This window comes from Tenebrio molitor, chromosome 3, assembly GCF_963966145.1.
Source record: "Tenebrio molitor chromosome 3, icTenMoli1.1, whole genome shotgun sequence".
NCBI lineage: Eukaryota > Metazoa > Arthropoda > Insecta > Coleoptera > Tenebrionidae > Tenebrio > Tenebrio molitor.
In genome coordinates this window covers 18,065,658-18,082,425 of record NC_091048.1, presented here as the reverse complement: position 1 = coordinate 18,082,425, position 16,768 = coordinate 18,065,658, and the positions used below count along the sequence as shown (strand labels likewise).

The following is a 16,768-nucleotide window of genomic DNA, read 5'->3' as shown; positions in this document are numbered from 1 at the left end:
TTCTGGTTTATAAATGTAATGTGGTTGTGTATCCTTTAATAAATTGAATTTAACTGCTAAATTCATGTGTATAATTTTTGCGAATATATCATGACGTTTTTTATATTCGCTTTGAGCCAAAACGGCAAGAAGAAATGATGTGTTCAATGGTTTCCCCTTCAGTTCCGCAAATCCTACATTTATCAATGATCGATTGTAAACCGCATATGTGTTTTTTATAGTTTCTTGTATTTATAACACGATCTTGTATTGCAAATATAAAACCCTCAGTCTCAGGATGAATATTTGATTTTTTAAGCCATGCATGAGAAGCTTGAATATTAATTTCTGGCTGTTCTAGCTCTTTAAAATATCTCCCATGTAAAGACTTGTTTTATATTTGCTATAGTGTCAGGTATATTTGGCTCAACAATATCTGAAATTATATTATCACTTAAATTTAAAGGTGTGTAACCTTTATCCGCTGAAACCAAAGCATTAAAAAAAGTGTTATCACGAGCTCTATTGAGAAAATAATTTTTTAGTGAAACAATTTGATTGTGTTGTAGAATTTCTAGATTTGAAAAACCCCTACCACCATTTTCGCGTGGTAAATTAAATCTTTCAATAGCAGACTTGGGGTGATGTTTACAAAATTTTGTAAACAGAACTCTAGTTTGAATATTTATATTCTGTAAATTAGTTTTGGACCATTTTATAACACCAAAAGAATAGGTCAACAATGGAACAGCATATGTATTAACTGCTTTAATTAAATTATTACCGTTTAATTTTGATTTTAAAATAGATTTAATTCTTAAATAAAATTGTTCTTCTAAATTTTCTTTTATAATTGAATGTTGAATATGATTTGATTGATTAATACCTAAATATTTATAAAATTCTCCTTTATTTAAATTTTTAATGATTTCTCCTTCTTTAGTTATATATTCTAAATTTTCGTAATGACCGCGACATATTGATTGCGTTTTACACTTATCAATACCAAAACACATGCCAATATCATTTGAGAAATTTTCAGTTATTGTTAGTAAAGATAAAATGTGATTCTTTTTAGATGCATAAAGTTTTATGTCATCCATATAAAGAAGGTGATTTAATTTGGATAGTGTGGTATTATTAAGTCTAATATTGAAACCATATCCAGTGCTTTTTAATAGATTTGTCAAAGGATTAATGGCTAGACAAAACCATAAAGGACTTAAAGAATCTCCTTGATAAATTCCCCGTTTAATTTGAATAGGCTCGGAATTTAATTTAGTATTGTTTATTGATAAATTTAAAGTAGTTCTTGTAGAGTCTTTATTTCTAGCTTTTTGTAATTAATACAACTTTTGTCATAACAAATTGTAGTTGCTAAGGCAACTTTAAACATATAACTTGATTGGAGTTTGCATATTTCCAACACTCCCCCTCAAATTGCATCTTGTGTCTTTCTTCATGTGGTCGTAGTCATGCCAAGGGCATGGATGCACTTATTCTGCTTTGGCGATGACAATCCCTTTGTCAAAACATCGGCTGGCATTTGATCAGTGGGAAGGTACTCCACCTTGATGTCTCCTCTCTCCACGGCTTCTCGTATGAAGTGGTGACGAATATCTACGTGTTTCGTACGGTTATGAAACACGTTATTTTTGCTTAACTGTCCGGCTCCTTGATTGTCATTAAAAATTATCGTCGTTGACGGCTGATCTAGGACTTCAGACAGGAAACGCCTTAAATGAATAGCTTCCTTCGTCGATTCAGAAAGAGCCATGTATTCAGCTTCCGTACTGGACATTGCAACCGTTCTTTGTTTTCGTGATTCCCAACTGACAGCGGCGTTAGCGAAATTGAAAACATATCCTGTGTACGATCTTCTATCATCTATACTTGCACGCCAGTCTGCATCGGCATAACCTACAAGTTCTTGTCCAGACTTTTTGAACATTAAGCCTAGATTTTCTGTGTTCTTCAGATACCGCAGTACTCGTTTCGCAGCTCTCCAGTGTTGTTCCCCAAAGTTTGTGTTGAATTGGCTGAGCATGCTGACGGCGTGTGCGATGTCTGGTCGAGTTGAAACAGCCAAATACATTAGAGAACCAACGAAGCTCTGATATGGTAACATTTCAACTGCTTTCTTCTCCTCTTCGGTTTTCGGGCACATTTCCTTCGACAGTTTTTCATTCGGGTTAATCGGGGTTGTTACAGCTTTACAATTTTCCATATTGAAACGACTTAAGGTTTCCTTGATGTACTTTGATTGTGACATGGTAATTGTTTGTTTCTTGACATCTTGTGTGAATTCTATGCCAAGACAAAAACTCAAAGGACCTAAATCTTTCATCTCGAAGGACTTCGACAGTTCTGATTTTAATCGTTGCAGTTTTCTCGGGTTGTCCGATGCGGCCATGAGGTCGTCAACATAGATCACGACTATGACGATGTTTCCGTCTTCTTTATTGATGTAAACACAGGGATCGGAGTTCAATGGTTTCAGTTTTTGTTGTTTTAATTTTTCGTCTAGTTTCTTGTACCACTGCCTGCCTGATTGTTTCAGGCCATAAAGTGCCTTTCTGATCAAACACACTTTGTTTCCTCTGAATTTTTGTGACTCCTTTTCATTTAGTATGTCGTAGAAATCACTTGGAACCTCCATAAACACTTCTTCTTCGATTTTGCCATTCAAACAGGCACTTGTGAAATCCAGTTGGTGTACTTGGAGACCTAATTCGACTGCTATTGCCATGAACAAACGAATTGATCCGAGTCTTGCCACGGGCGCAAACGTTTCGTTGAAATCAATACCAGGTTTTTGAGTAAAACCTTTCGCCACGAGTCTGGCTTTGCGACGATCGACTGATCCGTCCTTCTTGAATTTTGTTCGTAGAACCCACCTCGATTCAACGGTTTTCTTTCCCTGGGGACGATCTACAATTATCCAAGTTTGATTTCTTTTCAGAGCTTCGTATTCTGCGTTCATTGCCTTTTTCCAGTCGGCAGCTTCTGGACTAGATAGAGCTTCTGAAACTGTCTGCGGGTCGCCAAACTCGATCAGACCACCTACATCATGCAATTCTTCCTTCTCGTGGTTTTCTTCTTCTTCGGGTTCTACCTCCTCTTCGTTGACTTCTACCATGTTGAACAGTTTTCGCGGTCTCCCCCGCTTGCCGGTAAGAACCTTCTTTGGTCGTCCTAGACCTCTCTTCATTATCACGGGAATTTCTTCTCCGTTTTCTTCTTCTACGAGAGTTTCTCCATCTGCTTCTAGATCGCAGGTTTCTGTTTGTTTATCTTCCTTTTGTGTTTCGGGTACGTTGAATTCAATGACGTTTTCTGGGTTTTTCTTGAAAATTTCTTCGTCGATGAAATCAGTGAAATCATTTTCTGCTTGATTACGTCCTGTGAACGTAACGTCTCTGCTTCGAATAACTTTTCTTGCTTCTGGATCCCAAAGTCTATATGCCTTCGATTGTACCGAGTATCCGATAAAAGGCGTTTTATCAAGTGCAAAGGCTGTTGTCCCAAACTTTCGGAAATAGCTGACAATTAGGGTTCTTCTCGTCCACATTTTAAATGGAATTTCACCTCCCAGGCTTCGAGAAGGACACCTTTTCCTGATGTGATTTGCAGTTAAAATCGCTTCAGCCCAAAAACTTGCGGAGAGCCCCGACTGGATCATCAGGCACCTCGCCGTCTCCACCAAGCTTCTGTTTTTCCTTTCGGCTACTCCATTTTGTTGTGGCGTGTATTCTACAGTGAGTTCGTGTCTGATGCCTTCTTGTTTCAGGAAATCTTCCAAGTCCAAGTAGTGACTTGTGTACTCGGTTCCGTTGTCAGATCGGACTGTTTTAATTTTTCGTTCCGTTTTCTTCTCAACCAAACATTTGTACTCCTTGAACTTCTCGATAACTTCACTTTTCTTTTTCATGAAATATACTTCGCACCATCTTGACTTGTCATCTATGAAAGTGACGAAATATCTTGAACCAGCGAGAGAGTTCACGCGCATGGGTCCACAAACGTCTGTATGCACGAGTTCTAAAAGTTCTGTAGATTGAGATACCGACTTTGTGAATGGCTTCCGTGTCTGCTTGCCCTTCACACACATTTCACAAATGGGTAAAGCTTCGTCGGCCTTAATGTCAATTCCATCAACTTTCTGCTTGCGTATAATGTTCTTCAAATCCTTTTCGTTGAGGTGGCCAAAACGTTCATGCCATTCTTGTAATGACATAGATATCTGCGACACTCTGCTTTCTTCGGACAACTCGTCGATGTAGTACATATCTTTATCTCGACGTGCTACTATTACATTTTCTCCGGTGTCGGGATTCGTTACGATGGCTTCGTTTCTTCTGAAGATAACTTCAAAACCGTGTTCGGTCATCTTCGCGACTGACAAGAGATTCGATCGTAGGTCTGGAACGTACAGAGTTTCGTCTAGTCTCACGGTGAGATTTTCTTCCACACTCAGTTGTACAGTACCGCTTCCTACAATTTTCGTTGAGCAGCTGTTGGCCAAATTCAGGGTCTGCACTTTCGGGGTTTTCATTTCTTGGAATCTTGCCTTTTCAGAACACATATGTGAAGACGCACCTGAGTCTAAACACCATCGTTTATCGTGTTCGACGTGAAGTTTCATAACGACTTCTGCCTTTCGGGTTGATTCTGCGGGTTTCGTTTTTGGATTTTTTGGTTTGAAGAGTTTCGATCTGCAATCCTTGGCCATGTGGCCAATTTTTCCACATGTGTGACAAGCGAATTTGAAACGTTCAGTTTTAGAATCTTCAGATTTCTTGGGTTGACTTGACCTACCGGGATTTTTATTAATGAACATGGCATCTGAAACGTTTTCCTTTGAATTTCGTTTTCTAGCTTCATACTCTTCCAGGAGTTTTATCTTCAGTGCTTCTAATTGTGGTAATTTCTCTTGAGATTCAATAGCAATTCGAAAAGTTTCGTACTCGTCGGGAATGCTGTAGAGCAGAAGGATGGCAAGAAGGTCATTGATGATACAAAGTTCCATCTCTTCGAGTCTGTCCACGACGTCGAAGAAGTTCCGGATGTGATCCCTCATATCCTCACCGTTTTTCATTTTCAGCAAAATTAATGTTTTCAGGAGCATCGCTTTTCGAGCAGGTCCTTGGGACTGGTAGACGCTGTGTAATTTGTTCCATATATCTTTTGACGTAGGACAATTCTTGATCTGTTTAAGTTCTGATGGGCAGATTGTTAAAATTAAATCTGACCTGGCTTTCGCATCGTTTGATTTCCACGTGGTTACGGCTTCTGGTGGTTCTTTTGGTTTCGGAATTGTTCCGTTCACGTATTTCCAAGAATCATTCTTAATGAGCAAAGCTTCGATTTGAATTTTCCAAGTATCGAAATTTTCTTTTCCAAGAGGTTCGATTTTCACGCTTGTGTAGCTCATTTTTCGTTTTTGTAGTACTCACAAATAGCTTCAAGTTACTTTTTCGTTGCGGAATTCGTACAATTTCTTATTTTTCAGCGCAGTGGGTCCATAACCTGTAGAGTCTTTATTTCTAGCTTTTTGTAATTAATACAACTTTTGTCATAACAAACTGTAGTTGCTAAGGCAACTTTAAACATATAACTTGATTGGAGTTTGCATATTTCCAACAGTTCTCCAAAATGTCATTATATGGGATAAAAAGTTAATCAAATCAAAATTAATTTTTTTCACTACTAGTCTTAGAAGGCGTCATTATTGAGTCTCGAATCGACCCCAGAAGTAGAATTTCTCTCCCTAGGCATGACCAACTTCATTCATATTCGCTTCGCTTCTATATGGCCGTTTCAATTTTGAATTTTACATGCAATCAAATGTTCCCATTTGATGGACATCTACTAGCGACATCTCCTCAACAAACAACCAAACTACAAATGAATTTGACATTAACGTCAATTAATTAACGTCAAGGTCAATGGCCTTATTTTTATGTTATTACTGGTTATTACTGTTATCAGCCCATTAAAAAAAAAACAGGAAGACGAAAATGTTGGGTTTAATTTAACTAGATGACAACACCCCTGACAACACAAACAAAACACATTTTTAAAGGTAAGAGCACTATTTATAACTTCAAAACTTTTCAGCTCAGTAGTTTACTGTTCAAGCTTAGTCTTCAAAGATTCCGTTTATTCTACACAAATATTACTAAGGATTGATTTCGCAGCCGTTTTAATAATAACAGCAGCTTTGTGGTCTGCACAGGAAAACGCTGAATTTTGAAGGAGGTGATCATACAGCAAGTCATGCAAATGAATACATGGTTTCTCATATTGTAGAAATGGTACCTAACAGTTTTTGTACTATATTTGCAATTCTCAATAATGCCTACAAATGAATCACTGGAATACAGCAATTGACTCCGATTTTGAAGGGCTATTAATCTTAATAAAGATCCTAGTATGATGGTGGATCAAAGTGACATAAAAGATCACTTCGACAAATATGTATTGTATATGTATTGGTTTTCAGGGAAGAGACAGGTTCATTTTCATCTGGGGACTGGGCCAGGATATGAATTCGTACAAACAACAACAGGGTTCTAAAATAACTAAAGAAAACATTTTGCATGTTGTATATTTTGGATCTGAATTCTTACAAATAGGAATGGGACAGCATCTTTAGTGAGTGTCACTTTTTTTGAAGATGATCTGTAATTTTGTTGAGATCTATAATACCATTTAATAAACTACCTACCTTCTATAAGAAATTTTATTATTCAAAAAATACTACAAGATCTTTTAAGAGACTTTAACCATTTATTTCTCTGATCGGGATCACTTGGAAATTGGAAAAAAGGCTTCAAATTTCCACAAATAAAACACTTTCTGCCCATTTTGTTAAAAAAACAACTTAACAGTCCCGAATTTATTTAAACTTTAGAATGAATAAATTGTCAACTTGACGGAAGATGGCGATACATGATGCACGTTTCATGGACTACTTTGCGGGAACAAATTTTTGCTAAATTGAGACGACCATATAGAAGCGAAGCGGATATGAATGAAGTTGGTCATGCCCTAGGTTAATAATTTTTTATTATTAACTAGTAGTCAATAATGAACAGCCGACACCTAGCAACAAAAGATTTTCTTTGATTTTATTGTTTAACGTAGAGAGACGATTTTCAATTTTCATAGCAACCGTTGAAAAATGAAAACTCGGATCGTCGCATCGGACAAACAAATTTAATTAATAATTATTATTAGAAAGGGTTTTAACGTATCTAGTAGTGAAAAAAATAATATATACACCACGCTAGAGAAGACAATTTTAAGCCTCGCTTCTTTATTAATAAACTACCTCGGCTTAAAAAAATTTCTTCTCTACCTTGATGTATAATTACTATTATAAATTTTAAGAATTTTAATTAACCATGAATGTGGTACTGAATCATAGGCTTTTTTGTAGTCTATGAATGCGGTATAATTATTTCTATTATTTTTTCTAGCTTGTTCCATTATCACCGTATCTATTATGAGTTGTTCTTTACAACCAAAACACTCCTTAACACAACCTTTTTGTTCTTCATTAAGTATATTTAATTTTTGACAATGGTCGTAAATTATTACTTTAATGCAAGATGTCATAATTTTATAAATTGTAGGCAGACATGTGATGGGCCTATATTTTGATGGATTTTTAGTATCGGAATCTTTTGGTTTCAGATATGTTATACCATGGGCCAAAAACTCTGGAAATGTGTTAGGTTCCCTAATAAATCCGTTAAAGTGATCAAGTAAGCATTTATGAATACAAGTAAATTTTTTTAACCAAAAGTTATGAATTTGGTCACCTCCAGGGGATTTCCAATTATGTGAACTATTAATATTTTTAACTAAAATTTCAAGGCTAATTTGAATATGATGTGGATTATTACTATCTGGTATCTCATTTTCTAAATTAGGAATCCATTCTGCCTGATTTAATAATCAGTTCAATTTAATAATTGAACTTCATTTGACCATGTTTTTTTATTAATAAAAATTTGAATCTCATTAATTGTAAAAAAATTACATTTTGTAAAATAATCAAGGGGGCCAAGAATATATTTACATTATTTGTTTGTTGAACGCTAATAATGCAAGACAGAACTGACTTGCTTTCGTCAGGCCAGCAGCGTCAGTGTATATCTATCAGGAATTCAGGATTCATCAAATGTATTCGTGCTATACAATCAGTGCAACATCAAACCATCAAGCGTGAAAACTGCAGTTGGTTAATTTTGAAATTTTTCATTGTGCAAAGCCATAGTTTAGGAACGTAAATTGTGGTAAGTTGTTAGAGAAAAGTAATTCCAATCAAATTTATTTTAATGGAAATCCCACAAGAAATGAACAAAACCTACATTGCTGTTTTTGTATTACTTATAATTTGATAAAAAAAAATTCTGATCAACAAAAATTGAGATAGGTACTTAAAGGGCGGATATGGATCATAAAATTTCCACAAACTGTCACCACTCAATTTTGACACTTAGGTAGGTACATGAATGAAATTTATTTTTTGATTTTCACTCTAAAATGCAAATTATTTATGACGCAAACTTATTTCTGAAATGAAAACGAAGAAAATGGTGACTGGGTTTATACCGTCCACACCCTTATGGTTGGAATTTCCACAAAACCTCTTTTCATCGTAGTTGTTTGTATGTATGAAGCTACGCCGTACGTTTTTTGAAGATTTGTTTTCCATAATCGTCCCTTATCTCTTTTTTATTGATTATGTTATAACATCTGTTCAATTGAAAAATTCATCGAATTGACTTTGATCTTTGTCGCTATCTTTGTCTAACCAACTTAATTTACGATGTTGTCTCTTAAAAAATAAAGTCAAAGCCAACTCGATGAACTTTTCAATTGAACACCTGTTACAACGATGTGAAACGATTTTCACAAAAATAAATACCTAATGGAATGGAAAACTAAATTTTGTGGACGATATTTTATTTGCCCAAAACTCGCGAATCGTCAGCAAACCATCACATTTACTTGACAGTAAATTTCCATCAAGGTCATTTTTTGTTGAGTTCCTCTTAAATTTTACGAGTAGCAAAATGTATTGTTAAATTGTTATTGAAAATTTTATTTATTTCTCTATGCAAAGTGCATGTCTCGATTTAATCTTGATTTTATAGAATAATTTAATTTAGTTACATATTTTTAAATTATATGGATGGAAATATGTACGTCACTTTTAAGCGCTATAACGATCTATTGGTCACTGATACAATTTATATTCAGGGTCATGTTCACTATTGGGTGTTGTATTTTTTTCATAGTTATTCCCCTTGGGAATGTAACCAGCTGCTGCGATATTAGCTCTTAGAACTTTTTTTATGACGATAACCATACCACATCCACAATCTTCACCTTGTGGTATGTGATATGCCTTGCGGTGTATTAAGTTAGTAATTTATTTTCGATTTAGAAGTAATCACTATATACAGTGTGAGTTCTTATAAACCAAAAGATTTATAACATTATACGGGTCATTATAAATGTTTGTAACAACTAGTCGGTGTTTAGCGGCGCACCTAAAGCATAGTGCACAGCCACCTACGATGGTATGTACAATCATTTATAATGACCCCGTATTATCTTCCATATACAAATAAGTATTACTTAAATCTAGTAACTTATACATCATAAATAAAATGTTCCAGAGCTGTCATTGTTAACATTAGTTCTTAAATTATATCTTAAACAAATATTTTACATATTTTTGTCATAATGTTAACCTAGTGATAGATTAGAGGCTATATGTATACTTATAGAAATATGATAATACAGTTTGATGTATTTATTTTTTAAGCAGAAAACCTAATTTATTTAAGCAATTTTAAGTTTCTACAAATCTACTCCACCTTCCTTATAGCTAGATATTATTTTTCTCTTTACAATATTTTTTAATAATTTCAAACATGTTTTTTAATTTGATACAAACAACATTAATAACTTTGGAAATCATAAGTACTTATCTAAATTATACCGTGCGATCATTTAAATTATAAATTAGAGTAGGCGGGATTTTTTTTATACGATTGCCCAGAATGCCAATTGACTGATTAAATAAATGTGAGGTTATGGTTAACTTTATAGCGTTTATGGTTCCCATATTAATTTAAAGGAAAAGAAAGCAATAAAGAATAATGTAGCTTTATTGAGAATTACAGAAAGTGTTCAAAGTGTTCTCCCCCAGCTTCAATGCAACTGTTAACCCTCCGTTGCATATTTTCAAATGCATTGCAGAAAGTGTTCAAAGTGTTCTCTCCAAGCTTCAATGCAACTGTTAACCCTCCCTTGCATATTTTCAAATGCATTTTCCAACATCTGAACGGTTATAGCGTTGCATGCATTAAATAGTGCCTAGAAATAATCTAAATTAGAAATTTAGATGATTCAAAAACCACTGACTGTATCTTATTCGCGTAGGAAAATCTCGTGGGAGCAGCTCTTAAACGACTGTAATTTTATAGGAATGAAGATTTAAATCTTGTTTTAATATTTTGTGACGAGTTCCATTTGAGAGGTCCATCTCTTGGACTAACCTGCGGGGAGGTTTTTTTAGGAGACTGCTTCATTCTTACTGAAACATCTGCCACAACCTCAGGAATTCTTTTTTTGGGCGCTCCACTACCGGCTTTTTGACCAACAGTCCCCACATTAAGAAATTTCGCCACACATTTATAAATTTGTTGGACCAATTTTTGGTAATCTACAGGAAAATTAGGGAATGTGTTTTGAAAACCATTAACGCAGTGCTCTACAGAATACTTCCATTCGCCATTCTCTTGTTGTTCAGCATTTTAAAAATAATTCTCAGTAAGAAAAATGTTCTGTTCGAAATAAAAAATTTTGAAATGTCACTTTGACAATTCAAATTTTAAATCAAATTGACAACAGTTAATAATGCCAACCTTATTTAAAATTCACAGCCCGCTCTAATTTATAATTTAAATGATCGCACGGTATTTGTAGAATACAAGACGAACCTTCGTAACAAGGCGATTAAAGGACATTACTTTAACAAATGTGAAAAATGTATTTCATTAAAATTTGGAACGAAATCTCTGTTTTATGAAGTTGAAACTGCTTAACAAATTTAATTGTTAAAACCTTTCACACTTGGTACCTAACCATTTTTTTAAATGATCGTAATACCTATTTCTCAAATTACGAGTACCAACAACAAAACAAAAAGTTGCAACGACACTACATCTAATTACTACCTTAAAGTAAATATTTCATTTATGGCTTTTTAGATCGAAAGGGAAATGAAGTTTGCACTCTTAGCAGTTGTAAGTTTAACGTACTCGTATGTTGCCGAAAGTGCGAAAATTTTGGGAATATTTCCCGTGCCTGCTACTAGTCACTATATACTAGGAAGTGCTTTAATGAGAGGATTAGCGGAAAGAGGACATGACGTAACAGTAATCAACTCCTATGGCGAAAAAGATTTACCGAAGAATGGTTCCTACAGAGATATTTTGCTAACAGGATTTTTAGAGATGGCTAAAAGTAAGTTTGGATTCCGAGCAATATTCAAACCCTAAACATTTTGTTCTAGAGAGGAGAGAACAAATCAACTCCTTCGATAGAGAAGACATGAACAGTTTTCTCTCTACAGCGTTCATACATTATTTCATGTTGGAACTTACTGAACATACTTTGAATCATACCAACGTTCAAAAACTACTGCACTCGAATGAAACATTTGACGTTGTGATAGTAGAACAATTCATGACTTATGGACTCAAAGCACTTGCAACACATTTTAAAGGGCATTTGGTATTATTAAGTACAGTCGGAGCAAATGCGTGGGTAAATCTGTTTGTAGGAAACCCAGCGCCACCCTCGTATGTTCCAGCGCTCCTGTTAAGTTATTCTAGCAAAATGACATTTTATGAAAGATCAGTCAATAGTCTAATGTACATATTCACCGAATTTATAAATAATTTTTATGTGTTGCCGAAGCATAGACAATTGGTTAGAAAATATCTACCGAATGGGCCAGATCTAAACGAAATTTTATACAACGCTTCGGTGGTGTTCGTTAACTCTCATCACAGTACCAACGACCCGGTTCCTTATGTACCCAACATGATCGATATTGGAGGTTTCCACGTAAAACCCCCAAAGAAACTTCCAAGAGACTTACAAGAATTCTTGGATGATGCCGAAAATGGAGTCATTTACTTCAGTTTAGGTTCCAATATAAAATGTTCCGACCTACCACCTGAGAAGCTTGAAGCTTTCCTCAACACGTTTTCAAAACTAAAACAAAAAGTTTTGTGGAAATGGGAAACAGATGTTCTCCCGGGAAAGCCGACAAATGTGAAGTTGGGCAAATGGTTACCTCAACAAGATATTTTAGGTAAATAGAACAAACACCTAACTGGAACAAAATTAAATTGAAAACATTTCAGCTCATCCAAATATGAAATTGTTTATCACTCACGGTGGACTTTTGAGCACTACTGAAACAATATATCACGGAGTGCCCGTTTTGGCTATACCCATATTTGGAGATCAAAGGCTAAATACCCAAAAGATTGTCAACAGCGGATTTGGACTTTCGCTGAATTACAAGGACATTACCCAGAAAACGTTAACTGAAAAACTCAACGATCTCCTGACTAACCAAACGTAAATCAATCGTTATTTTTTTTACCTTGTTGTATTAACACTTCGTTTTAGGTACACTAAAAATGCCAAAGCTAGATCCAAAATATATCACGACCGATTAATCAACCCAATGGACACAGCGATGTATTGGGTAGATTACATAATTCGACATGGAGGCGCCTCTCATTTAAGAGTTGCAGCTCTAGATTTACCTTTATATCAATATCTTCTTTTAGATGTGTTCATTGTAGACTTGGTACTGATTTTATTGATAGTTTATATTTTATACAAATGTACAGAAAAAGTAATTCAATTTTTCTATAACAAACAACAAAAAAAGTTTAAGAAAATGTGAGACCTAAAAATGTGCCATGTACAGACGTTTCATAATAGATAGTAGGTATTAAGTAATAATTTAAAATTTGTATTCCCTAAATGTACATTTTACAAATCATTACGTGTTCAGATTTTTTTTATATATTGAGATATCCGCTTTTGAATTCAAACCAACCGCCAACAAAAGCAATAATAGTACCGATGTCGGTACCACCAGCGACCACTAGGGGCGGGGGTGAGTGAAAGCCGACAGGGAATGAGCGGCCATGTTTTTTTTTGGGACACTTTTGTCTTGACTGCAGGGGATGAACTAGAAAATCTTATTCGAGAATTTGATGACTATCATATGAAGATTATTCTTAAAGTAGAAGACAATGAAATTGAAAAGCAAGTGGAAAAAAGAATACAATTCATTCACAGCATCGTATCACAGAACCGTGGCAAAAAGAATAATACATTCTGTAAATCAAGCTAAAATCACTACAGATGCTGATTCCAGTGTATCAATAAATGAAAATAATGCCATAGGTGTCAGCCAAGTCTCACAATCTATGCGGTTACCAAAAATTGGCATACAAAAGTTTAATGCTCAATACGACAGTTGGTTAGAGTTTAGGGATACGTTTTCCGCCCTTATTCACAATAATACAAGGTGTGGAAGAAATTACAAAATTTCAGTACCTATTTGAGATCCTTTTTACTAGGAGACGCAGCTCAAGTCATCAAATCATTGGAACTTTCATCAGAAAATTATGATGCAGCATGGCAGTTGTTATATGAAAGATATGATAATTGAAGATTATTGATTGACAACCACATCAAAGGTCTTTTTAATTTGGAATAAATCACAAAGGAATCTCCTTCAAAAATAAGAAAACTCATTGACGATACTTGGAAATATTTGAGAGCACTCGAATCGTTAGGTGACGAGGTCTCTTCGTGGAATAATAATCTACATAATTACTACGAAGTTAGATAATCGAACCAGTCGTGAGTGGGAACAATACAAAATCACAAAAGAATGTACCTACCACTTTAAATCAGTTAAAAACTTTCCTTGGAACTCATGCAAACTTATTAAAGTCCATTCAAAAATCAAAAAACCACCACCTGTTGCTTTAGGTTGGTAAAATTTAAAAAACCCTAGGTAGATATTTTTTCATACTACCATTACTACGTTGGTAACTATAAATGATGACATTTATTTGATTCAAAATAAAATTCAGTTGCTTTGAATTCCGTTCATATTGTTTTATTAGCAGCACGTTTCATTTATTTATTGATTCTTATTATTTTTACTTAAACATGCCCAGAAAAACAAGACATTTAATAAACACTTAACCTCAAAATTTCAATTCTCACCAAATTTTACACTAAACAGCGTTGCCGATAGTAATTATCGAGGAAAATGCGACGTTGGTGGTTTTTTAATTCTTGAATGGACTTTAGAAACAATAGATCAACAAAAAATCAGAACAAATTTCAACAATCCAGCAAGAAAAGGGAACAAAACATTTATAACATCCACAGAATCCAGTTGATCTGTTTGCAATGAACATCATGCCATATACAGGGTGTTCCTGAAATACGTGTGTTAATTTTAACCAGTGGAAGAACGCGCCAAATCATGGAACTTTTCTCTATAACATTTTTACGAAAAAGTAATATAAATTGATTTAAAATGTGGAATAAATTAACCTTCAAAGTGTATACCCGCCTATGAGTAAGGGCGAAAATTTTCTGTTGTGATAGAAACAGAGCTTTGTTAAAAAGTTCCATTGTTATAGAAAAAAATAAATAATCAAAATTTAGATTCTCATGGTTACAAAAAATATAAACTATATAGTTAATCACACAAAAAGACTCGTTTGGTAAAAATTGTGGGGCAAAAAATCTTGAAATACTTTTACGAATTTTACAAAATGTTATAGAGAAAAGTTTTATAAATTGGCGAATTCTTTGACTGGTTAAAATTAACACACGTATTTCAGAAACACCCTGTATTCATGTACAACTTTTCTCAATTTAGATATCAATAACACGATAAAAAAGATCAAAGAATTGAAGCTATGTCTTAATTGTCTCAAAGGAGGTCATTACACCGCAAGGTGTAACTCAGGATACTGTAAACAATGCAAAGCAAACATAATTTTTTCCTCTATTTATAAAAAAAGGAAGTTGGAACAACAGTAGACAATTCGGCAAGTACGAATTCCACAACTTTTGCGTCATATTCAGAACACAACAGCTATGTGTTGTTATCAACAGCCGTTGGGTGGTAATTGTTCACTTTAACTACTTCTGGAATTTTCGCGTTTTTTCTAACTAGACAGCCTCAGGGCGTCCTCCTAGATCGTTTCCCACCATTCAAACCTTGTGCAAATGCCTTTTTTTCTCTCCTGTTGTGTTTCAAGGTCGCGTCAAGGTCGCGCCAATGTCTTAGTATAACTAAAGGGTAAGGACAATTTTCATTTGCAGAAGGTTCGAGTGGTGGGAAACGATGTAGGAGGACACCCTGTGGCTGTCTAGCCAAAAAAAAAAAAGACTAGAAAATTCCAGAAGTAGTTAAAGTGAACAATTACCCATTGGGTCATATGAATTTATGTAATGCAAATCATTCTGGTGTAACATATTTCACGCCACATCACAGTGCCTTAAAAGAAGCTAGTTTGACGTTTGACGACCAAACTAAGAATCGTATTCGACGCATCAGCACCTACGACTTCGGAATATTCTTTCAATTCAAAGAGTTGGTCCTACTCTTCAAAATGATATCTTTTTAATATTACTTCGCTTCAGACAATATGCATATGGATTATCAAGTGACGTTCAAATGATGTATCGAATGATATGGGTAGATCCGAGTCAACATTTGTTACAACGGATTCTTTGGAGAGCAGATCCGTCTAAACCAATACAAATTTATGAATTAAAAATAGTGACGTATGGTACTACATCGGCACCATATTTAGCCATTAGATGTATGCTTGAAATTGCAAATCAAGTAGAAAATGAACAACCAAACATCGCTGAAATTATCAGAAATTGCTTTTATGTAGATGATTATTTAGGAGGAGCTGATGATATAGAATCTGCACAACAAATATGTAAGAATCTTACAAACGCATTGAAAACAAGGGGATTAATTCTGAGAAAATGGGCCTCAAATGATCCAACAACATTAAAGGAATTAGACCCAAATCTTCTAACTTCAAGCATGACTAATTTAGGCTCAGATGCAAATACAAAAACATTAGGTGTTCTTTGGTCACAACAAGAGGATTTTATCAAGTGCAAAGTGTCAAAGGCACCATCAACAACCAGATGGACTAAAAGGTCAATATTGTCTTGTATAGCTCAAATTTACGATCCGCTTGGATTATTATTGAGCCCATATATACTAAGATAATGTTACAAAAAATTTGGTTAGAGAACCTAACATGGGATGAATCTCCACCTAGTAATATCTTCACTGAATGGAGGAAGTTTCACAGCGAACTCAAATATTTACAAGAACTTTCTATACCAAGACATGTTTTAATTAATAGTCCAACAAGATTAGAACTTCATGAATTTTCGGATGCATGTTTAACTTCTTATGGAGCTTGTATTTATATAAGATCTGTCAAGGATGAACAGGTAGTTGTACGTCTCTTGTGTGCAAAATCAAAGGTTTCGCCCTTGAAAGGAATGACGATTCCGAGACTTGAATTACAAGCAACTTATTAAGCACATCGTACGCAAAAAGGCCCACAAACAATGTTTTTTTGAAAAAGGAATAACTTCTTTGTTG

General features: G+C 34.7%; 1 protein-coding gene and 1 long non-coding RNA gene across 3 annotated transcripts; both read left to right on the top strand.

Annotated features, from left to right (window-relative positions):
• The first annotated feature begins 5,754 nt into the window (after positions 1–5,754).
• LOC138126653 (uncharacterized) lies at positions 5,755–6,722 on the top strand. Its single transcript, XR_011157899.1, has 2 exons — positions 5,755–6,064; positions 6,121–6,722. It is a non-coding gene; the product is annotated as an uncharacterized lncRNA (long non-coding RNA).
• Positions 6,723–8,016: 1,294 nt separating this feature from the next.
• LOC138126265 (UDP-glycosyltransferase UGT5-like) lies at positions 8,017–13,093 on the top strand. 2 transcript variants are annotated; one of them, XM_069041980.1, is made up of 5 exons: positions 8,017–8,285; positions 11,277–11,532; positions 11,582–12,388; positions 12,441–12,660; positions 12,712–13,093. In XM_069041980.1, exons 2-5 carry the CDS (start codon positions 11,289–11,291, stop codon positions 12,992–12,994), a joined length of 1,554 nt encoding a protein of 517 aa, XP_068898081.1. In that variant the 5' UTR covers positions 8,017–8,285; positions 11,277–11,288; the 3' UTR covers positions 12,995–13,093. The 2 variants fall into 2 exon arrangements, with proteins under 2 accessions (XP_068898081.1, XP_068898082.1); XM_069041981.1 differs by lacking the exon at positions 8,017–8,285 and adding an exon at positions 8,296–9,462.
• Positions 13,094–16,768: the final 3,675 nt, after the last annotated feature.